This window comes from Protopterus annectens, chromosome 5.part0 (assembly GCF_019279795.1).
Source record: "Protopterus annectens isolate FY-2018-M chromosome 5.part0, PAN1.0, whole genome shotgun sequence".
Lineage (NCBI taxonomy): Eukaryota > Metazoa > Chordata > Ceratodontiformes > Protopteridae > Protopterus > Protopterus annectens.
This window is the reverse complement of record NC_056735.1, coordinates 491424089-491450644: the sequence shown is the minus strand read 5'-3', so window position 1 is coordinate 491450644 and position 26556 is coordinate 491424089. Positions and strand designations below refer to the sequence as shown.

Sequence of the window (26556 nt, the reverse complement as noted above, 5' to 3'; positions counted from 1 at the left end):
ATACAGTAACCCTTTGTCCCAGTATACAGATTCCCCTTTCCCTTAACAATCAGGTGCCTCACTAGTTACCTCTCTCAGGCCTTGTAATGAAGGTTCTGACAGCTAAGTCTGCCTCAACTCTCTCTTTGTAATCCTTCCCGTCTCCCTTTCTACAGGAAGTCTGGTATCCTCTGACAGCGGTGCCTCACTGTCAGCCTGGCTACTACTACTTACCTCTGCCCTTGCAGTCACTCTGTCCAAGGGAACATCAGTACCCACAAGCACCTGGGGCTCACCTTCAGTCTCACTGTTACAGGGTATCTTCCTCTCTGAAGTAACCACCTCATCAGTCCTTGCTGCAAGTGTGCAGTCTGTCTGGGTCTACCACACGCCTGTCTTCAAGCCTGACTGCATGCATGTAACTGCATGCACACAGGATACTGCATTATCAAAATCATTCCCTATCAGGACATCTGCAGGGATATCCTCAAACACACCTACTTGCTTTCTTCCTTTTCCACCCTTCCAGTCAAGGTAAACCCTAGACAAAGGTATTTGGAATGGGGTCCCTCCTAAAACTCCGACTGGAGTAGACTGCCCAAGCAAGTAGTGCTCCTCTTTAGCAATTGCAGGCTTCACAGTGGTTAGGTCACTTAGTCATGGCCTCTTTCCCATTCACTAAGATAGGATATAACCTCTTGTGGTAGTTTGGTACCCTTGTTGTCTTAAGGCAACCTACTGTTGGCATTTTGTCATTCCCAATTACTGGTTCTCCCACCTTTTGTTCCCCACCTTGCCTCTGTGGACATCTATAAGCTACAAGGCTCCACTGGTTGCATTTAAAACATTTAACCTTTGGTCCTGGATGTGTACCTGGACTACTGGCGTCCCCTGTTACTGGCAGACTCTGTTGGGGCACTCTGGGCTGCCCACCATGGGTTCTCTTAGACCCATGAGCAGCACTGGGTGTCCCTTTCCTGTGCAGCGATGCTTCCTAGGTATAGGTCTCCCTTCTTCCCCAACTCATTTGCAGTAGTGCATTGTCTATCATCTAACCAGATTCTCATGTCCTCAGGCAAAGTGCTAAGGGCTTGTTCCCCATACCCAAAGGTCTGCCAACCCTTCAAAAGTGGTGACTTGACATTCACTCACCCACCTTTCATCTGCCTTGCATTTATGCTCACAAAACTTTTTCCTACAACTTCAGGTGTTAACTTAAAACATTCTAAAAGATAGTTCTTTACAACATTATAATTTAAACAATCAGTGTCAGACAGTTTAGAAATAACAGTTACAGCTTTACCATGGAGTAAGGGGGGTCAGGAACCGTACCCAGAGCCCTTGGTTAACATTATACTGTTTACATACCCTCTCAAACACATTAATGAAACTATCAAAATTATCCCCCCACTGTAAACTGTGGAAGAAATTTACTGACCTTTGTTGCTTCTGGGGTTCGGTTACTCCCTTCCTCATTACCTCCTTGACTCTGGCGAAGTGTCAGCATCTCCTTTTTATGTTGCCTCTGCCTCTCATTCTCCTCAGCCTCCAGACATTGAAGTTTCTCATTTTCCTCAGCCTCAAGATGTCTCAGTTTCGCATTTTCTTCAGCATCTAGACGTCTCAGTCTCTCTGCTGCTTCTATTTCCAAACGTTTAGCATCTCGCTGAAGTCTCTTTAACTCCAGATGGATTTTTAAGTCCTTTGTGGAAAGGTTGAACTGTCCATTTTCTGAGCATTGTGCATCTCCAAGGCCAGTCTGATTGTCCTCCTGATTGCTGGGGTGTGATGCAGCTGTGACTAAAGCTGCAATCATGTCTGCTTTAGTCAGGTTGACATGCACCAGTCCTTTAGCCTGGCACATTTCAGCCAACTGGCTCTTTTTCAGCTTGCCATACTTCTCTGCTGACATGTTTGCCTGCTCTCCCTAAATAACTAAGCTAACAAAAAAAAAAACAATTGTGATGTGAACTCTGAATGCTCACTGCATGGCTAACAGAGTACAAACACGTTCAGTGACCACTATACACAGGCTACAGGAATTCAATATACATGCCACTACAAGCCAATTAATGTGATGTGGCTATCTCACCACTGTCAGCCAAGTAATATGTGATGTGGATATCCCACCACTGCTAACCAATTAATATGTGATGCCCTGCACTGGCCCAGAAATCAAGAAGCCTCAATCCTCACCACTGGCAACAGTGAGGGATATACACACAGGGAGGATAACAAGTACACACACAGTAAAGTGCAATTTCCCTTAAGAGCACACAGAGATTACAGTCAGTCTTGGGCTGGTTTCTCCCTCTTTCTCCAGATCCCCAATAAGACTCCTCACTGACACAGCTAAATGGTTATGATCTGAGCTGAGGGGTCAAGCCAAGACCTCCAGCACCCTCTCTGTCCAACCAGTGCTTTGTGTTCCTGCCCAAGTAGCTGACACACACACTTTGAGATTTGATTTACATACAGACACCCAGACACTTCTGGGGAAGGCTGGCACAGGTTTACTAGCTATGCCACCTTCTGCCCAGACTACAAGATACTTATCACTGCCACCAACCCCTACTTATCAGCTCCAATAAGGCCCTTACAAAAGGTGACCAATCCAAATGTGTAATGTCACTATCATCCAAATGGTAGCTTTTGACCAAGCGTCAGGCTATTAGGAGTGGTCTATACTGTGTCACCAAATACATATGCAAGCACTTTAACAGCTTAAATATGTCTCACAAATATCAGCCACAAAGATAGGTTAAAATATATTTAATAATAAATAATAAACAAGACAATATGCAAACATAGTAGCTACAGAGTTCAGAGTCCCAGGAAATATTTTAAAACAACATTGCAGAACAGTCTCAAATAAATACAGAAAATATCTAAACTAACCTTTACTATACTCCTATCTCTATCTAAAAGACACTATGTCCTAAATAACTTATTTATAGAGCAAGGCAAATGCAGATGAGTGGATGTTCTTGCTAGGTCCAAGACGAATCATAAAATGACTAGTCTCTCTGAGAGAGTTCTTAAATTAATATCAAACAATTATTACTGGGTTAGCCTGGATGGCATCACTTTTGTCACCTGACTTCAGTTCCCAAGCTAAATCAGAAACTAATAGAATTTTAACATCCCTGTGTGAGAAATACATATCTCTCAGATGTGCTAAGAACTGTGTGGCTGCTAGGAAGTCATAAAGCAATTAAACACTTTACATTTAAACCTAGTATTACTTTTCTTTTTGGACAATAGAAAAACTTCTAGCTCTAGAGATTGTGTCTGCTTGCTGCATTGAAATTAACTTTTATAGCACATCATAAAGCACTTAATTTCAACTTATTTTCTTGAGGTTTTGTAAGTTAATCTTATATGCTCCAGCAGGGTATGCTGTGGTTACATTCTTGAAGCTCAGTACATAATAAGAAGCTATGTACTCACCATAACGTTCCATGTTTGTTATCCATCTCACTTTTATTCTTACTGGTTGGGTTCAAAACTGAGCATTGGTTCCAACTCAGACTAATACAAATGCTCGAGAGCTTCCAATGACTCGAGGCTAACCCCTATCCCATGATGCATAGGGTAAGATACCCAGATCTTGTTTGCAAGTGAAAGCAGTAGTAATATCTCTACATATTTATAAATACAGCTTGTCTAACTGTAGAAAGGAGGCAATCAGAGAATCAAAAACCAATATAACTATATACATATATACATACATACATATATAAGATTATCCACCCAGTCTCCCAGGAAGGAAGGAGGGGGAAGGTGGGTGGGATGCAAGAATATAGGCAAGATGGACAACAAACATGGAACATTACGGTGAGTACATAACTTCTTAATGTACTATGTTGTCCAGTCTCGCCTTAATTCTTGCTGGTTGGGACAGTGTCCCTAGCATCTTCATCCTAGGATGGTTCAGGAAACAGACTCTTTAATACAGTGGATCCAAAAGAAGACCTGTTCCGGGAGGCCACGTTTATTTTGTAATGAGTAATAAAGGTATGATGTCTCACCTATGTGGCAGCTGTACAAATAGTGTCCATAGGACGTTTAGCCTGAAAAGCAGAGGATGTTGAGACCGCTCTTGTTGAGTGGCCTTTCACTTTGCCTGGTAATTTGTTGTATGAGAAGGAAATGCAATCTGTAAGCCATTTAGACAAAGTTACTTTAGAAACTGGCAATCCTTTCCTTTTGTCTGAAAAGGAAACAAATATCTGGTCCAACTTTCTGAAATCTTTGGTCCTATGCAAGTAGAAGCATAGCTGTCTGTGTACGTCGAGTTGATGCAATTTATATTCTGCCTTGTTGCTATAGTCAGGAAAGAACACTGGCAATTCAATAGATTGATTTAGATTGTTTTCTGAACAGACTTTCGGTAAGAAAGAGGGATTAGTTCTTAAGGATACTCTGTCTTTGTAAAATACTATATAAGGAGGGCGTATAGAGAGAGCTTGGAGTTTTGCTACCTGTCTGGTGGAGGTAATGGCTACTAAGAAAAGAGTTTTCCATGACAAGAACTTGATATCACAAGAAGATTCAGGTTCAAAGGTTGGCAAGGCAGATAGAACAAAATTTAGGTCCCAAGGGGCTGGATGTTCTCTGACTGGGGGTCTTAGTAAGAAGGTACCTTTCAAAAAGCCCTTACATAACCTGTGGGACATGATAAACATTCCCATATCCCCAGTATGGAAATTAGAGATGGCTGCTAGTTGTACTCTAATGGCAGCTGCTGCTGCACCTTCATCAAAAACTTTGGCGAGAATTTCTAGAACTGCTATGATAGGAGCTATAAAAAGTTCTATATTGTGCTTAACAGACCAGTAAGAAAATCTTTTCCATTTACTTGAATACAGTTTCCTCATAGATGGTTTTGGGAAGAAACCAAGATATGTTTAACTGCAGGGGAAAAATCATAACACCTGGCTATAAGAGGAATTGGAGCAGCCATGCTGTCAACTTGAGGGTCTGGATGGACAGATGGAATGTTCCCGAAGAGTGGGTTAAAAGGTCTGGAACTGGGTCCAGAATCCACGGTTCCTCCAGGAGATGGGCCCATCGAAAGGGGAATCAAATTTGTTGAGGCCAGTAAGGTGCAATGAGTATCATAATGTTGTTCAATGTGCTGGATTTCTGAAGTACTTTGGGTATTAAGAGGAAGGGTGGAAAGGTATATAGAAGTCCTGGGGGCCAGTCATGAATGAGTGCATCCCTTGGTGACTTCCCCAGGGGGGGAGATGAGGGCAAAATAGCTGCTGCATTTGGCGTTCATGAAGGTGGTGAAAAAGTGGCAGCAGGGCTGGCCCCATTTCTGGAAGATCTCTTTCACAATTTCTAGCTTCAGGGACCACTCGTCAGGCAACAGAATTGCTCTGCTGAATTTGTCCGCTATCACGTTGGATTTGCCCAGGATATACATTGCTGTCAGAAAACGTTGAGAAGCTACAGCCCATTGCCACACTCATTGTGCCTCTCAGCATAGGGGATATGATTTGGTTCCTCTCTGCTTGTTTATGTACCACACTACTGACATGTTGTCTGTCTGAATTGCAACTGTTCCTATCGGAAGAGAGTCCTGAAATGCCTGCAACACATATAGCACCACTCATCTCTAGGACACTGATATACAAATGGTTCTCGTGTTCTTGGCATAAGCCTTGGACAGTTATTCCTAGATAATGCCTCCCCACCCAATCTGGGAAGTGTCCATGGTCATTACTGCCGTCAGTTGTGTAAATACAAATGGGCAGCCTAAGGACAACTGTTCCATTTGCAGTCACCAGAGAGGATCCTTTGTGAATGAGTCTGTAATGATTATCTGATCTGACAGAGGTAGATCTTGCATGGACCATTAGGTAAAGAGTAACCACTGTAGGACCCTCATGTGCAGCCATGCTAGAGGAACTAGAAGGATTGACACTGTCATGGTACCCAAAACCTGTAACATATACCTTGCTTGATCCTTTCTTTTTGACATCAAGATCCTGATTTGACAGTGAAGGGACTGAATTCTCTCGGGGGTAAGTTTTGCCACCATTTCTGTTGAATCCAATTCTGTGCCTAAGAAAGTAAAACACTGTGAAGGTGACAAGGCAGAATTTTTAAAATGTATTGTAATGCCTAGCTTGGCACAAAGAAGTATTATTTCATCCCTCACTTGCAGTAGTAGATGCTTGGTGGTGGTGGTTAGGAGCCAGTCATCTAGGTATGGAAAAACACGGAATCCTAGAAGTCTCAAGTGAACCATAACCACTTCCATGCACTTGGCGAACACTCTGGGGGCTGTAGTGAGACCAGAGGGCAGGGCTCCAAATTGGTAATGACTGGCTCCCAGTCGAAAGTGCAAGTGTCTCCTGGATTACATGTCCATCTTTATATGGTAGTACGCATCCTGGAGATCTATCAAGTACATCCAATCATCTTTCCTGAGAAAGTGGAATATAGACTGGAGTGTCACCATCCGGAACTTTGATTTTTTTTTGCAGATCTGTTCAGTCTGCTGAGATCCAAAATGGGTCTCCAGTCCCCTGTCTTTTTTGGAAGTAAAAAAAACCTTGAGTAAGTTCCGGATCCAATTTGATCTGCGTGGACCTCTTGGATGACTCTAGCAACTTGTGTATCTCTGAAGTTGCGTCGTCCCTCTGACTGGGTGAGGTGTCTGGATTTACCAAGGGGAAGTCGAAAAGGGAATGTAATAACCTCTGGATATAATTGACTGCACCCATTTGTCTTGAGTGATTTCCAGCCAGGTGTTTGGGTACAGTGACAAGCGTCCCCTGACTGCCTCCAGAGAAGAGCAGGTGGGCCTCCTTTCAGTAAAGCTGGAAAGGCCTGCCAGAGAAAGTATCTCTGTCAGCCGGATTCTGCGGAGCCCCTCTGCCATGAGATCAGCGTCTTCCACTGTTACTTCCCCCTCTGCCCCTGGGGGAAGTTTCACCATGTGCATAGAAAAAAGTTTTTGGGATTTGTGGAACCACATCTTCAAACCTTTCTGATCTTTGGGATAAGGTCTAGATGGGGCAGAAAAATGGACTCCAGTGGCAGACAAAGTTTTTCCTTCCTGTTCACACCTGGTCAAAATTTCTTTCACCTTTGGTCCAAAAAGGGATGAACCATCAAAGGGGGCATTGGTGAAGGAAGACTTGAAGGGTTCGGCAAAATTGCACAGATGCATCCAGGAATGTCTCCTCAAGGAAATTCCTGTAGTTGCTGCTCTGCTAGCTCCATCAGCTGCATATGAAATCAGTCTCATGGAGGAGTTGACAACTGATTTGAGGGTGGAGAGCTGTGAGGAAACTTTATCTGTGATCCCCGAAGCTACAGTACCCTGAAGAGTTTTTTCTAGGTCTTTGAGGAGATTCCTTTGAAGCCTCATAAAATGGGTCAAGTAATTCAGAGACCGCAGAGTAAAGACCGCTGATGAGAAGGCACGCTTTCTATATCTGTCCATAGTCGGTGATTCTTTATTAGGAGGATGAAAAGATGAGGAGGTCTTTGATAACTCCTTCTCAGTGGTTGCTGCCACCACCATTGCATCTACAGGGATGCCTTTGATTAGGAACTCTTTCTCAGTGGGGGCAGTGATAAATTTATTGGGCCTCCGTGGAACAGGCTCCACTGTATCAGGAGAAGTCTAGGCCTTATGAGACGTAACGTTCATCAATTGGTCATAAGAGGGAGACACCCAAGAGGTAGAAGGGTGAGACCCAGAAGCCTCCAGGTATACTAATTCATCCTCTGAAGGGTTGGTGGGCTTACAGCCACCCCTCTGTTTCAGGATCTCAAGGATGTCAGCAAATGAGACATTCTTAGAGGGGGACCGTGGGGACCCTTCTGAATTATCCAGATCGGTATCTGATGTGACAGATTCAGGAGAGTTTATGTGCTTCCTCTTGCACAGTCTTTTCCAAGGGGCTTCCTCAGAGGGGTACAGTGGTGAAATTTTGCAGGAGACGATGCTGCCCACAGGGGCTTCCTGAGGCTCCAGGTCTCTACGCTTGGGAGGAAGAGGTGATGATGAGATCAACACTGGTGCCTGGGAGGGAAGAGAAACTGGGCCCGAGAGCAGAGCTGTCTGGGGTGACAGCACAGACAGCTCCGCTCTCGGGCCCAGACAGCAGAGCTGTCTGGGGTGACAGCACTCTCTCTATCAGTTCAAAAGCCCCCTCGCTCCACCCTGAAGAGATCCCCCACTCCGAAGAGGCAGAGGACCGACTCTGAGGCAGAACAGGTGGCTCTGAAGCTGATGTAGGAGCCGAGCTCAACCTCACCGAGGCACCAAGAGGTAGAGTTGGATCAGACAACTGTCCACACCAACTCCCCACCCCGGACCCGATGGGTGAGCGTCGGCTCCCAGACTCTTCGAAATCCGATGGACCCAAAGAAGTCAGAGCAGATGCCAGAACTGACAATCCTAAAGGAGGTCTGGGTTTTGACGGTTCCACTACTATCAGACCCACACGCTCTGGCTCCGAAGCCACAAGCAGGGTCAGAGGAGGAATTGGAGATGGTGCCTTGGATGGTCCCAATTCCTTTGGGGTCAGTGACGATAACATTTTTGCCAGTGCCAGTGTTTGAAGCAATCTTGTCATCACCTGCTCCACATTATCATCAAATAAGCTCCTGGAGGAACAGGAGGATAAGGAAGGAGATCAAGCCCTCTCCAGAATGGGTGATCTCAATACAGGAGTGACCGGCTCAAGGACTGGAGACCGTCTCCTAATCGGTAACTCTATTGGCTCCATGGACACAGGTGGAGCCGACGAGGTTGACTCAGATCTGTCGGAGCCAAGGGACCTTGGTTCGGAGGTGATTATTTTTTTAGGTGGCTCCGAAGCTGGAGCCACAATGGCAGATCTTTTGGACCCTTTAGTGTGTGAAGTAGAGGGAGAAGTAGGTTTGGAGCACTGAGAACCTTCTAAAGATTCCTGAAAAGGACCTTTCAGCAAACCTCTGAGCATTAACTTATTTTTACATTCCTGAAGAACCCTAATACACACAGCTAGCGTGTCCATCCGTGAGAGACATTTCTGAGTACACTGATCACACTTTTTGAACCCTGATTGCCTTGGTTCTTTTTGTTCCTTTACTTTTTCTTTAGACATGTTTGCATCCAAAAACTAGCCTACTAAGAAAAATATGCACTAACAAAGGTAGTCTATATTTAACTACCACTCTTAAGCTAGGTAAATAGTAAAATAGTACCAAAAAACAGCTCTAACATACAGCGGAGCCTCTAACTACTATAACACACACGGAAAAAAAATGTATATTTTATATATATATATATATATATATATATATATATATATATATATATATATATATATATATATATATATATATATATATATATATATACACATATATATATATATATATATATATATATATATATATATATATATATGTACATATAAGCAGATAACTTCAACATTTGCAAAGGCTGGAAGCCTGGAAATGCCAAGAAAAAAGAGCTCAGCCAACTATTTAAACACATCACTATGCTACAATAACAAACTATGAACAAATAACTGAAACTAGAAAGAATCCTCTAACTTAAATGGATTCTCTCAAGAAAGACAGGAGAACACATGCAGGGAAGGGGAGCGGCCCTCTAAGTTAAATGGGCCGCTGAGAGCCCTCTAACTTAAATGGGTCTTGCAACAAGAATAAGGTGAAAACACACCAAAACAATTAGGAAAATAGGATAATTATGAACTATCACACAGATAGCAAAGAAGTTTTTCCAGAGAAATAGTAGAAAAAGATAAATTCAACTACTTAGCCAACGAGCCAGCCAGAAGACATCCCAGTCGCTTGAGCAGAAAATGAGATCTGGGTATCTTACCCTATGCATTATGGGATAGGGGTTAGCCTCGAGCCAGTGGAAGCTCTTGAGCTTTTGTATTAGGCTGAGTCAGAACCAATGCTCGGTTCCAAACCCAACCAGCAAGAATTAAGGAAAGATTGGACAACATAACATCATACAGTTCTGTATAAATCATATCAATATTCGCAAATGGCATAGAATTATTTACAAACATCCAGATAGCTGGGCTGGCAGTGTCACATGTTCTACAAAACTTAAACAAATCTGATTTTTCTTGTACTTCTGCAATGTCTCTCCTAAAACCTCAGCAGACTCTCATACTTCTCAGCTGTCCAGATTTTTGCCTCATAGTTTTGGTCTGCTTCTCATAAAAATTGTAATTTAATGCAAGCCACTGGGGATTGAACTCATTAAATAACAACAAACATTTCAGGTTTGGGCTTCATATCCTTATGAATATCCACGCTAACACAAAACATCTTATTCTAGGAACTTTCTAAGTTTAGAAGAGCAATATTTAAAATCTGTCCCTATTTTTTGGATCTTTGTCCCTCCATTAAGTTAGAATTTGTCCAGATTTCTTGCATTAAAAGTATGTATAACAGGAAAAAAAAACAGCAACAGAGATTCTCATATCTCTGTAACTTCTCCTGCACTGTGCTGTGTAAGCATTGGAATGTAAGTCCCATACACATGAATAACACATCCACAAACAAGGAAGAAATTAGAGCAACATTAAAGTGCCCTTATACAAAAGCATTATTTAAGAAAAGTAAGCAATTTCATTATTAAATAATGTCATTTTATAATAGCAATAATACATGACTGTGCATGGGTATATTAGGATTTACCCACGGTTAGCTTGGTTTAACCACTTGGGTTTCGCCCTTGTGATCAAACCACACCAACCATGGGTAAATCCTGATATATCCAAGCACAGTCATGGATTATTGCTTTAAATTACTATTTCTTAATATCTTGCATACAAACAAGGCAATACATGTAGATGAATGTTTTTTAGTTACTCATTCCCATGTCAAATAAATTACAGAGTCTAAATACATGCTGAAAATGTTATGTCAACATCTTTATAATGTTTATCAAATGTGATTTTACTATAAAATCATACTTGTTTCATCAGGAGTGAAAGCCAATCACCTTTTGACTTAGGCAAGTTTGCTATAACCCATTTGTTCCTGCTCAGGCATCTTGATGAACCCATTTGTTCCACCTCCACACATGCCTCTCATCCTCTTAATGCAAGAACTCTGGACAAAGTCAAATAATGTTGAGATGACTGTCTAAAATCAGAGACAGATTTACAAACAGGCTTTGCAGGAGTATATATTTTCTAAAGAATAAGAAGTCAGAATCTCAAGTTTCTGTCATTATTTCGTGACTTAATTCCTCAATTATTTCCCAGAAAACCCAAAACTTTACAAGGAACAGACCAAAAACATAAGACAAAAATCAAATTCTGCAAAATTCTGGACAGTTGAGAGGTATCCTCCCACCATGACAGTCAGGTGGTAGACAGTGGGCTGGTATTAGCTAGTGCTGGGCAGTTCCTCATTTCTGCAAGGGATACTGTGAGCAGGATTGTCTCTGCCCACTTATGGGAAGGCACCACATGCAGGTTTCACAGAAGTTCATGCCTTGCATGCTTGTCCCAAAATAAGCACTTTCCTTCTACCTGACAGATATGACAGGTTTCTCCTTTTTTCATTCTTCTCTCACTTGTCAGCTTCATCTGACACCCAACCTGCTAATCAAACTCTGATTACCTTGGTCATAGACAGGTCACTATGCCTCTATACTACTGTAACCTTTCTGAATTTTAGTACAACTAGTAAAAAAAATGGAAAATAGGAGAACAATGTCTTTAGTAATGACTACCATAAGTTAATTTAATAGTGTAATTAGCTGTCTTGTTTCACATGCTCTCTGAGAAAGCAGAGAACTACTAGCAGTAAATTGGAAAGTTATTAAATGATTTATTACCCTTTTACGAATGTGTCAGATGTTCCCCCTGATTTTACTGCTGTTAAATTTTTGGCTTCTTTAATGAGTACTTCAAGCACTCCGCCAGATGAAACTGGAGAAGTCTCTTTCTTTCTTTTTAGAAAAGTCTTTTTAGCTGAAAAAAAAGAAGAAAATGTATTATTTTTCTTATAAGATGAAATTATGTATAATTTTTGTAAAGAAATGGTCTAAAAAGTGAATTAATATCATCTATTATCGTTTTCAAATATCACGTTAAAAGTGCATTTCAAGTACATTAGTAATAGTTTACTACTGTGACAGAGACTCATGACAGAGGACTATGTAGAAGGCACAGGTGTTATAATTTGCTGATGCATATCAGAAGAAAATCAAACTAGCAGTACATGCTTATATTATAATCTGATACCAGTTTACAGGAAAGTATTGCATCTCTACCATATTTGCCTTGATAAAAACCCATGGAAAGCAGTGGGGAGAAAAACACGGGAAAGCAGAGAAAACTAACCAATACAAATTTTGAGTAGACAAGTTTGTTTTGAGCATCTCTTTGAGAAAAATTGCAGCTGGAATCACTTATGACATGCCTGCAAAATCTTACTCTAAAAACTGTAGTGTGGCGGAAAGTTCAAGTAAGAGTGACTCAAACTTATTTCTCAGAAAAAACCTTTAGAAACAGTAATCAGAAAGCATAATTAAGATACCCAATTCTGCCTGTGACAGAAGGCATAAAAAAGGAAAAAAGCTTTATGGAAATAAAGCCAGGGGTGTAGCCAGAAAATTCTATTTTATCCTCACAAACTCTTTTTACTGCCCCCAACCTACTCGGCATTTCAACACGTCTTTCAAAATGTTGCCCCCCCCTTTGCTGTTAATAAATGTAGACATCATTTTAGCACTTCCCTCTTAAACTACTAAAGATATTGTTTTTAGATTTGTAATCCTATCTGGAAGCAAGTTATATACTAGTTATTAGAGACATTAATTTAGACAGATGTAAAAATAATATGGCCTGAAAAACGTTACAATGATTCTGAGTGATGCAAACCAAAATATGTACTCTGCGGAGTACAAAGTGTATGTCTGGCTACACCCTTGAACAAAGCATCTAATTAAGCAAGAATACAGTATAACTGTTGATGACATATTAATTAAATAATAATTCAATTAAATGGTTTCATAGAAACTAGGATTTACCGCACATAATCATTGTGATAAAAAACAGGGTCAAAAACCATTAGAAAATGAGTGCGATTGTGCTGAAGCTGCAGAATCCTATGTGGGGTGCTTTGCCATTTATACATTCTATTTATGAATGCCCCCTTACATATAACAACAATAAGGATACGGTACTTTGTGATAAGTAAAAGCAGGGACATGACAGGGCCTGAAAAACTTTTGCCCCACCAGAACACTTTCAGTAGAAATATCTTTTTGAGTGAGAATGTTGAAAAATATCTAATGTGACAAACCATGGATTCAGAATAAATCTAGACTGTACACAATGCGCATTTTATTTTGTTATAGGGCTATCACGAAGGTGATTCACATACCTCTAGTATTCGTCCTAAGTTATCATCCCTTTTAGATAATTATTATAGTGTTGCATTCTGTGACACAGTGATGAGCACTACAGCTGACTTACAAAAATATTCCTCTACAAATTGTTTGCTCCCACAAGTGTAACATCAGTAGCTGGCCCCACATGACATGGAATCAGTCAATAATTGAACAGCTGCTCCACATCTGGTAAATACAAACACAAGTTTATTAAACTTGCAACACGAAGAGCCACAAAAAAAAATGTGTGCATGGCGCCACGTGCGTTAGAAGCGAAACTTCTGTAATTAAGTAAGAAAATGAACACACACACACACACACACACACACACACACACACACACACACACACACACACACGGTTTTCCAAATAAGTAAATTTTTGCACTTCATTACAAAAGTTTCACTTCAAACGCATGTGGCGGCCAGTCACATATTTTTTTTTGTTATTCTCATTCGTACTAGACAAGACCAGTTGCATAGCTTTATGTAGTATGCAATAGGATCATGATTCCCACCATGTGTCTCAGTTATACATTCAGATCATGCCTGCATATGTGTGTGTGTGTGTGTGTGTGTGTGTGTGTGTGTGCATGTTTTATATATATATATATATATATATATATATATATATATATATATATATATATATATATATATATCAGTGTACTATAAATAATCAAAAATGCTCAGAGTCGACTTTGAAAACCTTGACTTCATAAGGTCAAAAACAGAAAAGTCAACATGCTAGTATGCATGGCCTAATAAACAGCCTTTGTCTGCAAAATATAATTTTAAAAAACACAACAAAACATTTTTGCAGGGTCAAGATCCAAGAGTGCACAAAAATGGGGTAAAAGTATACTCCCCAGCCCTGGGATTGTGCAGTCTCACACATCTGTCAACCATCTGCTTAGCTGACCACATATGGGACTAAGCAGCTATTGACCACACACAATCGACCAACTCAAGTACTCCCATATATATATATATATATATATATATATATATATATATATATATATATATATATATATATATATATATATATATATATAATAATTGTTTTTCTTATTTATTTATTATTAACTTTATTGTACATTTGGTTACCAGGAAAGTCTGACTGGACACAGTCATTTTTCAGCATAGGCCTGGGGAGAAACTCTCCACATATAAGAAAGCACATACAACATAAGTATTAGTGATTATAATTTCACAGTTACAGAAGTAAGACATTTTTCTTTTACATCAATACACAGATACAGAGCAGGATACTTTCATAATACATCAAAACCATAATGGTAACTGAAAACATTTGTAACCAGGTGAGTTAAGAGAAGCTATTCAGTTTAAAGGCTGAAGTTGTAAATGTAAAGCTGTTAGGATAGTTTAGGGTAGACTTTACTGTTAGAAGGATGATACACTTTAGGTAGACAAGTTAGATGACAGGTGGGAAAGGTGGAGTAGAAGAGATACAGATAATATTCTAGGGTATAGGCATAGGACAAGCATGAATAGTAGAAGGAAGAGAAAGAGTTTCAAGCAGAAGGGAAGATAAAATGCCTGATAAAAAGGTGAGAGAGGTAATCCTGTGTGACCAGAGGTCTAGCCTGGGGAATTACAGTTACATATCCAGTTGGCTTGTAAGTATGACTTTAGGGGTTGTTTGACTAGGGTTAAGGAGGAGATTGCAGGTATGTTAGTGGGTAAAGTGTTCCACTTTTTGGCTATGAAATTTGAGTATAGGGAAGATCCAACAGAGCTGTAAGGTTTAATGATTTGAAGGAGAATTTTATTATTGGAGCGTAGGACTCTAGTACTGGAGTAGGGATGTATTAGGTTTTGTTATGCAGGGATTTTGTCTGGGTAGTAAAGTATTTCATGGGCTAATATGAGCTGGTTGTAGAGGAGAAGATGGGGAGTTTGAGCCAATTAAGTCTTTTTAGGACTGAGCAGTGGTGTGTGAGATGAGGGCTACTAGAAGCAAATTTTGCAATAGCAGGTTTTAAGTTTAGCAATATCAGATTTTCTAATATTGATAAGGACTGGGGAGGCATATAACAGAGTGGACAGAAGGTGTGTATGTGCGATTTTTGCCTTAGTGCTATTTGTGAGGAATTATGTGTTTCTCTATAGGCCTCCTACTTTTTATGTACTTTTTAATAGTGAGTGCAATGTGATTGTCAAATCTCAGGTTGCTGTCTATTTTGACACCAAAGAGTTTGGTGTGGGTGATAGGGGAGATATTGGTATTGTTGTGAGATGTGCTAGTGAAAGTGAGTGGATAAGTATTGAGGTTAGTTGGGAGAAATATGAGAAGTTTGGTTTTATTAGGGTTTAGTATTAGTTGGGAGTTGGTAAGCCATTTTTCTACAGAGAAGAAAGAAGCCTGTGTTATTAGTTGGAGTTCTTGGAGAGAAGAGGAACAGAATAGTGTTGAGTCATCAGCATACTGGATGACTGAAGCATGTAGTGAGGAGGAGTGAAGGTTGTTAGTAAAGACAGAAAAGAGTAAAGGACCAAGGATGGAGCCTTGAGGGATGCCTAGTGTAACTGGTAGTAGAGGAGAGAGATTTATCTCAAACACTTTCTTCAAAGCTTATTTGTAACTGCTCCCTTGACCGCATTCTGTATTTTCAGATTTTGCTTGATTTTTAGATAGAGTACATCTTTTGTCAAAACACATTTTATTACACCAGCAAGACAATCACCTGACCATTTGTGTAATTAGATCTAGTAAATCTTTCACAACAATTCCTTCTATTTGACTAAAGGACTTTTTCAAAGAGATTAGTGATCGATCAGGCCATTTATTAAGAAGAGAGAATAACATTTTTACAAAATATAAGAAAAAATTATGACTGCTGTACTGTAAAACAAAATGGAAAGTGTAAATTAAGCATTCTGGCACATAACAAACCTCAAGGAAATAGATTACTGCTGTGTGTTATACTGTTGCAAAATGACATGTGTAGACTGTTACTTTAAGTTCTACCTTCATTCATAGATAAGTGCTTTTGAAAGTTCAGTGGACTGTAAAGATATATGGTGAAGCCAGCTGCTAAATAAATAGCATGCTTTACTCCATTAAATTCTTCACTTTGGATATCATGATTTACTGGCACCATCTTGTAAGGGCATGTAAAAAGTACCGTCCAATTCTATTCATATTTAAAACCGATCATAAAAATATTTTAACACTCCATCTTAAAGTATAAGTGGTTTAATCAAATCTGTTTCATTCTCATAAACAAAAGTGATGAAAATAGTGTGTGAGGCTGCCAGGGATCGCTCACGTATTCGCTCTCACTCTTCATTCTCACTGTGTGTGTGTGGGATCGCTTGCTCGCTCTCACTCTTCGCTGTCAGTGTGTGTGTGTGTGTGTGTGTGTGTGTGTGTGTGTGTGTGTGTGTGTGTGTGTGTGTGTGTGTGTGTGTGTGTGTGTGTGTGTGTGTGTGATCGCTCGCGCTCACTCTGCTGTCTGTGTGTGTGTATGTGTGTGTGTGTGTGTGTGTGTGTATACGTGTTTGTGTACCAGGGATCGCTCACTTATTTGCTCTCACTCTTCATTCTCACTGTGTGTGTGTGGGATCGCTTGCTCACTCTCACCCTTCACCCTCAGTGTGCGTGAGTGCGTGTGTGCGTGTGTTTGTGTGTGGGATTGCTTGCTCACTCTCACTCTTCACTATCAGTATGTGTGTGTGTGTGTGTGTGTGTGTGTGTGTGTGTGTGTGTGTGTGCGTGATCTCTTGCTCTCACTCTTTACTGTCAGTGTGTGTGTGTGTGTGTGTGTGTGTGGATTGCTTGCTCACTCTCACCCTTCACCATCAGTGTGTGTGTGTGTGTGTGTGTGTGTGTGTGTGTGTGTGTGTGTGTGTGTGTGTGTGTGTGTGTGTGTGTGTGTGTGTTAGATCGCTCACTCGCTCGCTCTGGTGGAGTTTAACTTATGTAGTTCCTTTTCACTTTTCTGTTATATTTCATGCTCTCACACTGTCCCATAAGAAGTTTCACTTCAATAACTACATTAAAAACAACATATTTTGCAATCCTAAATCTCCCTTTACATAATGATAGCATAATTACAATAAAAAGAAATGATAAAAAAGTTGCATATAATATGTAATAGCATAATTACAACAAAAAGAACTGGTAAGAAACATTGCATATAATATTTAATAGCATAAGCACAGAGTTCTCTTCAAACTACCTGGAGATATACAGAGCTGAGTATATTTTTCTGGCACTTCAGAGATGTGTACTGGTAATTGTTGTTTGACTCATTTTATATCTTTGCTGGCTGACTTCAGAGTTGTGCACTGTTATTTTTGCTTCACTGTATAGTTTTTCAGATCTCTGCTGAAGGTGTTTCTCCCCCCTCCCCCTATTTCTCTGTGTCTTAAGTTGGTATAACTGGTTTTACATCCTGTGTGTTATCTGACTATCTCAAGGATTACTTGCATAAAATTAGACCCTCCTAGTAACAGCCTGCATATCATTGCTGGAGCTTTCCTGTGTCCTGACACAGTGCTCTTCAAACTATCTGGATATATACAGAACTGAGTATATTTTTCTGGCACTTCAGAGTTGTGTACTGGTAATTGTTGTTTGACTAATTTTATATCTTTGCTGGCTGACTTCAGAGTTGTGCACTGTTATTTTTGCTTCACTGTATAGTTTATCAGATCTCTGCTGAAGGTGTTGGTTTTCCCATACCCACCCTCCCTATTCCTGTCTTGTTGTTTAAATTTGGAGGCTTTTGCAGTTGCCCGACCCCACTGTAGATTTGATCCTCTCAGTCCCATCTCTTTACCTCATTCTACCTAACAGACTCCTTCTGCCCTTGTTTTTACTCATTTTTAATTTAATTGAATTTTTTTAAAACTGTTTGGTCTAACATTGCTACATACTCAAGTGTGCTAGCTTGCACTGCATTTGATGTGTTTTTACTGCTGTTTTAGCTACTTTTCTGTATATATATATATATATATATATATATATATATTTAAAAAAATTACCTTTCCTGTAACTAGTGTAGTCTAGATTCAGATTTGCTGTATCCAGGACTGTATGTAAGCTTCAGAGTTCCCCCAAGCTTTCTGTGTTGGAGGGAAGCCTTCTAACTTATCAGTGGAAGTGGTAAGCACTAGGTAACCTATCTACCACATAAGGAGTGGTTCTGGCCCAGAAATTGTAGTTATTGGCCATTTGGGCAGTTTTTCCATCTCTCTCAACTTTCTGATTTAAAAGCCCGCATTTGCACTTGTTTTCCCCCTTTCTGGTAACTAGTTTATTCCAGATACAGATTCTTAGTTTTAGCACTTGAATTTGCTTATTCGTGATCAGTACTTGTTCAGAACTTGTAAGCACTAAATAACCTTCTAATTACTACAGCACTCAACCTTCCTCATTACCTAGAGGAAAATAGTTTTGGTACTTACTTTCCTCACTTGCTTAGAGAAAAACAGCTCTTGTACTCACTTTCCTCACTTATCTACATGAAAATAGTTTTTTTATTTGGGCATGTCCAAGGGTCAGCTCCCAGTGTTCTCTCCTGTCTATCTGATGAATCTGGGCATCTTAGGGCAATGTAGAAATTGCCTCATGTACACAGACAACCCTCTCCTCCTACCCCCCAACACTACAACCTGTGAGAGATGCACTTATCTAGCCAAACTGGAGGTAAAGCTCTCTCCAATCAAGACTGAACTTGACAGTCAAGAGGAGAAGATAAACACTTGCACCACACCACACTCATCACATAGTCTCACTAAATCTACACCACCAAAATCCACACATAGAAACACAAAAACATTCACGGAGGCTCTCAATAATAATCTGCTCAAGCAACAGAGACCTCCAAAGCAGAAATGCAAGCAACCTCCACCCCCCAACACAACCCAAATGACACATAGCCCGCAGACTCAGTGTGCCACTCAACCACAGCCAATAAGGCAAAACAATGTACCCAACACACTAGTCATAGGTGACTCTATAGTCAGGCACACTGATGTCCCACTCACCAGGCTAAACAAGGAGAAGGTTACTGTCAGCTGCCTGTTGGGTGCCAGGATCCACCACATAACCCACGCACTCAGGTCACTCCACAACAAGTACAAATATGACTCTGTCATTGTCCATGTTGGTGTGAACGACCTGAGACATACCTCCCTGGACTACATGAAAACAGACATGGAAGAGCTCTCTGATCTCGTAGCCCACATAGGTATGACCCTAGCCCTGAGAAGCATTCTGCCATCACCCAGAATGATGCCGCAGTACAAGGACAAAATGATTGACTTCAACAATTGGCTAAGCTTCTGGTGCCATTCTAAGGAGATCCAGTATCTGTCTGCCTGGGATGACATGTTTGACAGACCACGATGCTTTGCCAGAGATGGCCTGCACCTGTCACCCCTGGGATTCCGGATACTGGCTAAGGTTCTTGCCGCCCCTATAGTGCCTATTTTAGGCAAGGTTCAAATACCAAATTCACCACCATAACAGGAACAGGCAAGCAAAAACTGAGGGTGATGCTACTCAATGCTAGAAGTCTAAATCTCAAAATGCACTCACTCGAGGCACTCCTTAAAATGGAGAACATCGATATCTGTGCAGTGACTGAGACCTGGTTCAAGGCTCCAGATAGCACGCCTGCACTACCAGACTATAACTCATACCACACTTTTAGGCCATGTAACCTGGACCAGAACACCAAAGGTTGAGGTGTGTCCATATTCATTAAGGATATCCACACCTCCAGGCTAGTTGCTCAGCGCAATGCAGCTGAGGTTATCCAAGTGCAACTAACTCTGGGCAGAACTGCAATCCAAATTGTAGCTTGCTACAGATCCCCCACCATGCCCTGGGATCCCCACTCCTCTTTTCTTGATGTACTGGAAAATATTAGGGTTCAACCAAATACCCTAATAATGGGCAATTTCAACTACCCCACCATTAACTGGGAAAACTACTCAGGTACCAACTCTTTCGCTCAACACTTTCTGGAATTCATAAACTCCAATGCCCTGGATCAACTTATCCACATCCCCACAAGAGGCAACAATATCCTAGATCTAGTCATTACCAACATGAAGTCAATGTCTTATTGGTCCGATCCGGCCATAAGCTAATTACCCTAGATATCCACATCCTGCCTACATCCCCCATTAAGGAAACCATGGTAAAAAATTTCTCCAAAGCCAACTTCATGCTTCTTAAGACAGAAATGGTGAACTTCATGACACCCATGCAGATGGACAATACAGTTAGGACTACTGAATCCTACACAATTGCACTTTATAAGCACTTACATGAGTGCATGGATCATGCTATCCCAAACAGAACCAAGATGCTACCCTCCAAAAAAAGGAAGCCAATCTGGTGGTCCCCCTCCATAAACAAACTGTACAACAGAAGGAAGAAACTGTTGCAAAAGAGAGTAAAATCCCATGAGTGGAGGAGCTCCCTGGTCAGCCTCAGTAAGAAGCTGCGATCCCTGATAAAATCCTCCAAAGCTAGTTATGAAAACAAAATCGCCACTGATTCTAAAGACAACCACAAAGCATTCTATAGCTATGTCAAGAATCTCAGTGGCAACACTCAGATCTGCTCTGAGTTACAGCACAATGGCAATAAATATACAGACCCAACTGATATTGCCAACATCCTGGCAGATAGGTTCAGTGCTAACTTTACCCCCTCTTGCCCCCCTAAAGAGCCCATCTCTATACCGGAAGAATGCAAAGTTCCTGTAATCACGGCTGCACAGGTAAAAACCACACTGTCCAAAGCCAAGAACACAGCATCCATGGGACCAGACAACATCCCAGGCTGCCTTCTACATGAAATACAGAATGAACTGGCACCCCACCTAAGTACCATGTTCAATCATAGCCTCACCTCAGGCTTTGTGCCTGCTGAATGGTGCACAGCGACGGTTATCCCACTCCACAAGGGGGGAGCCACCATGGACCCCGGGAACTACCACCCCATTAGCCTGATGAGCCTGGTCTGCAAGGCCATGGAACATATCATCATGGAACTTATAAACAAAGACATTGGTAATCTCCAAACTTTGGACCCCACCCAGTTTGGGTTTGTAAAAGGCAGATCATGTCTCCTAAACCTAACAGACTTCTTTGAAGCAGTCACCAAAGCCGTAGACAAGGGTACGGTGGTTCACACAGTCTATCTAGATCCTGCCAAGGCTTTCGACACCATCCCCCACTCTGGAATTATAGATAAACTCACTAAACTAGGTATAAATCCCTATGTCACAAGATGGGTTGCCAACTGGCTCACTGACAGAACCCACATGTGAAAGTAGCAGACTCCAAATCCGACTTCAGACCAGTGACAAGTGGGGTACTACAGGGTTCAGCCCTGGGTCCTCTCCTGTTTGGTATCTACTTCTCTGAAGTACAGGCTAACACAGAAGGTCTTTGGCTAACGAAATTTGCAGATGACTGCAAACTAGGAGCCATAATCAAAACTCCTAACGATGTGGACATCCTACAAAAGGGCCTCACTGAGACAGATGCCTGGTGTCAAAGCCATGGCCTCAAGCTCAACGCCAAAAAGTGCATTGTCATCCTCTTTGGTAAAAACTCTATACCCATGAACTACAACATAGGCGGTAGTATACTTAACACCAAAAGTGTGATAAGAGACCTTGGGACACAGGTGGACAATAGTCTCTCCTTTGATAATCACATCGCCACAGTAGTCAGGAAATCTTTCTACGTGGCACACCTCATCACAAAAGGTTTCTCATCCAGAAAAAAAGAGGTCATTCTTCCCCTCTACTCATCACTCATTAGACCCATTATAGAGTACAATGCCCCTTTTGGTATGTACCTCACAAGACATCTACAACAACTGGAAAGGCCGCAGAAATACCTCACAAAGAGGATTACTGGCCTCAAACAGATGCCCTATGCAGACCGTCTCAAAAAACTCCAACTTTACTCCGTCGCATATCGCCTACTCAGTGGTGATCTCTGCCTAACATACAAAGTTATGTCAAACCCAGAGCTGTTGGACATGCTCCACTTAAAGAAATCCCAATCTCTCTGAGCTACATGCTCTAGGGACCTAAACCTTGTCACCACAATAAACAGAACATGCCGGAGGGATAGATTCCTGTCCCAGAGACATCTGGAATAAACTACCTATCAATATATCAAATAAAGCTCCTCATTAGCACTCTTCAAGAAAAATCATGATGATTACATGGGAAATAGGAAATTCACCCCGGGAATCACCTCTGCGGCTCTGCTCGACAGTGGCACAGGAAAATAATTTTCTTGGGTGGCAAAAGCCAGGGTACCTTTTTGGCTGGGCTTGTATAGGCCCCAGGGCTGATAGACTAGTACCTACCTATGAACCTATGAACCATAATTACAACAAAAAGAAATGGTAAAAAAGTTGCATACAGTATTTAAGTTGTTTACTCAGAGCAATGCAATATACAAGTGGAGACTAAGGGACTCAAAGCAGGGCTGTTTTTCATTGGATTCATAGGAATTTCAAGGCAACTGAATCTTGTGACTGTTTAGGACTTGCCAGTACTCAAACTTAGGCTGAGCTCCCTTTGTCTGGGAAGGTCAGATTAGTTAATCTCAGAGTAAATTTTAACCATGTTGATGTATTCTATGCTAGCACCTTCTGTACATGATCTTTTGTGACTCACTCTTACTCTTCACCGTCAGTGTGTGCGTGTGCTTGTGTGTGTGCGCGTGTTTGTATATGGGATTGCTTGCTCACTTTCACCCTTCACCATCAGTGTGTGTGTGTGTGTGTGTGTGTGTGTGTGTGTGTGTGTGTACATTTGTGTGTGTTAGATCGCTCACTCGCTCGCTCTGGTGGAGTTTAATTTATGTAGTTCCTTTTCACTTTTCTGTTATATTCCACTCTCTCACACTGTCCCATAAGAAGTTTCACTTCAATAACTAAATAAAAAGCAACATATTTTGCAATCCTAAATCTCCCTTTACACAATGATAGCATAATTATAATAAAAAGAAATGGTAAAAAAAGTTGCATATAATATTTAATAGCATAATTACAACAAAAAGACTGGTAAAAAACATTGCATGTAATATTTACTAGCATAATTACAACAAAAAGAAATGGTAAAAAAGTTGCATACAGTATTTAAGTTGCTTACTCAGAGCAATGCAATATACAAGTGGAGACTAAGGGACTCAAAGCAGGGCTGTTTTTCATTGGATTCATAGGAATTTAAAGGCAACTGAATCTTGTGACTGTTTAGAACTTGCCAGTACCCAAACTTAGGCTGAGCTCCCTTTCTCTGGGAAGGCCAGGTTAGTTAATCTCAGAGTAAATTTGACCTGTGTTGATGTATTCTATGCTAGCACGTTCAGTACATGTACCTTTGTGACAATAACTGGTATAGGGGATTGACGGATTTGTGGACTTTGAATAGAAGTCTTGGCTGGTAACGTTAACACTGAATTTGTTTGGTAGTATATATATTGGGTCTAATTTGAATAAATGCTATTTTGAATAAGTTCAGAACAAACTTCTGTGTTGTTCCTTACTTTCCTTATGTAGATAAAGAAGAAATTATGTTGGGTTGCTTTAGTAGATCTAATGGTATTTTTCAAGTTTTTAGTAATATTTTGATACTCTCACTGGTATGATTTATATGCTGCAAAAATTAATGATTTTTTTTTTCTTTTGTTGTAAAGTTTATATTATGTTGATGGACCACCTAGGAGGCTTATGTTTGAAATTCCCATTATATTTTGCTTTGGCTGGGACTGCTAACTGTATGCATTTACCTGAATGGGTACAGAACTCCTTCATGAAGCTACCCACTGCAGCACTGTTGGAACTGATATTACCATAGGTAAATGTTAAAACATCATTATAGAATTGATCAGGTAAGTTATGTTTGAAAATTTTTTTTTTTAAATCAAACATTTTTATTTTGGATACACCAGGCAACAATCATTTAAATGCATGGTGTCCTTTAGTCCTTGCTTTGATGGCTGTCTATTTAATCAAGTCCACAAATATTTATTTAGATAGAATAGCTCCTGATCAGAGTATATATTCAACATTTCTCATTAAAGTTTATCTTTTTTAAAAGAAATCTTTATCACACATTCACACATTTCTTGTGTATCTATACTTCCCATATGTATAATACTTTTGTTTTTTGTTGATGACCAGTGGCTTCACTTCCATTCTGAAAGACTTTATTAAGCTTTATTGCATCATGTTACACATTAACACTGGTCTAATCTCAGCAATCACAGATTTCCCATTTCAACAACATTAGTATATGTTTAGTTGCCTACCTTCTGCATTGTCTATAACCTGTTGAATTTCCCCTTTCTTGTATCTCTTATTAATGTGTGCCTCAAATGTTATTTTTTTCTAAAACCCCAAACAACTGCTAAACTATTTGCACTTTATCCCCACCTGTGGAAATAATTCCATCATTTTGTGACAAACTACATGCATGGAGACATTCTCTTTAAAGCAAACATTGTTAATGAAAGAAAGAAAAAAGGAAAATAGGCAGAAGTTTACATCCTCCCATTACCTGCTCTTTTATTTTTACTCGGTCTCCAGTCCCACTGTCTCCTTTCTAGAAATTCTTTCCTTCATGCAATACTCTGTTAGATGAAGTTACCCCTTTTCTATATCGTGTTCCACATCCTTTTTCCTTATTATTCACTATCTTCTCCACCAACTTTTCTACTTCCTGTTATACCACCTATTTCTACTCCCCCTTCTTTTATTTCCTTCTCTTGTGTAAGTTGTGTTACTATAGATTCTTTTTCATTGCTAATGGTGGAGCAGTTATTGTTTCCAGTACTTTGTTATTGTTTCCCCCAACATAACTACTGCTACTAAGTTGAAAATCTATCATGGTATTTCAGTATCAGTTCTTTGTAGGAACAGTTGTTGTGTTAGTTGAATATCGTTTTTTAATACTAACAGCTTTTCTATTTTTTGTTTAAAGTCTGCTAACACTGGACAATCCCAGAAGATAAGCAACCAGGGGCCCCTGCTTCCCATCAAATATCTCCAGCAATTATCCCTAACATTCGGTAACTTCCTACTCAGCATCATCAGGGTATAAAAGTACTGCTGCAGGCATTTCCAGGTGAATATTTGAAATTTTCTTGCCTTGGTTCCATAGCTTGGAATTTTTAACAATTCCTGCCAGATGGTCTCTGAAATACTTTCCATGCTTTTTCCCAATCATTCCTACACCTTTCTATTTATTCTTTTGTCCCTTGATGGAGGTGTCTAATTTTCACAGCCCATACTTTGATGAGAATGAACCCTCCTAATTAATTAAATATCTGCACATCTCACAGACAGAACTGAGTTAAGTATGAGTTCATTATCTGTTTGAATAAGGCAATATTTATACTACCTGAGTATACCAAGTGCTTAGAGACTGGCAATAGAAGGGGAAACTAGCAGTCTGATATGTTTTTATCCAGCGATTTGGAGAATTAGTTTAGATGAGTTAATTTATGAAGGGATATGCAGACTGGTATAGAATAAACCATATGTAACTAAATGAGATGATATATGGAAAAATACTAACATAATAAAGGAAGAAGGAAGAAAGTACATTTGTGGGGAAGGCGTATCTTGCACCGCTTTGCACAAACTAAGGGGGCTTAATGGCTAAGAAGGCAACTGCAATGTATGTATGGGCTGCTGAAGGACTAGGCAGTAATCCAAGAGCACACTGTGGCTTACTCACTGCACTGCTACAGGCAGCTGTGGGAACTTTGTAGGGTCCACATGTAACAGAAGACTTCTCAATATTTGGGGGCAGGTGGAGATAATGAGCACAGAAGAAGGTTAAGTTGCCTGTGCCTATACAGCATTTCTACAGCAACTAGGAGCAGCCTTACACAAACACATGCAACCTTTAGCAACACTGTAATGCGCAATGCTCAACTGAGCAAACCAGCCAATGGAAGAAAAAGATGATTTGATGAGTCACTTGGGAGAATAGATTAAGAAAGAACCCTTGGCAGAATACTGCAAATTCTCATTTCTAACAAGAAGAAATTGTTAAAACAGTTGTAAACTTCAAAAAATGCTGCCAGGCAGCTCATGTCTCGATACTAGCTATACATTAGTTAAACAAAGATCCTACTTGATGTCAA

At 40.4% G+C, this 26556-nt stretch overlaps 1 protein-coding gene across 7 annotated transcripts in view; it reads right to left on the bottom strand.

The window, feature by feature from the left end:
- The window catches only part of SYTL5 (synaptotagmin like 5), a 2413062-nt gene that overhangs the window by 153572 nt on the left and 2232934 nt on the right, over positions 1-26556 (bottom strand). For all 7 annotated transcript variants that reach the window (XM_044072411.1, XM_044072417.1, XM_044072414.1 and 4 more), the window contains one exon: positions 11828-11963. In XM_044072411.1, coding sequence (XP_043928346.1) covers positions 11828-11963 — 136 coding nt within the window. The remainder of the gene's footprint in view (positions 1-11827; positions 11964-26556) is intronic.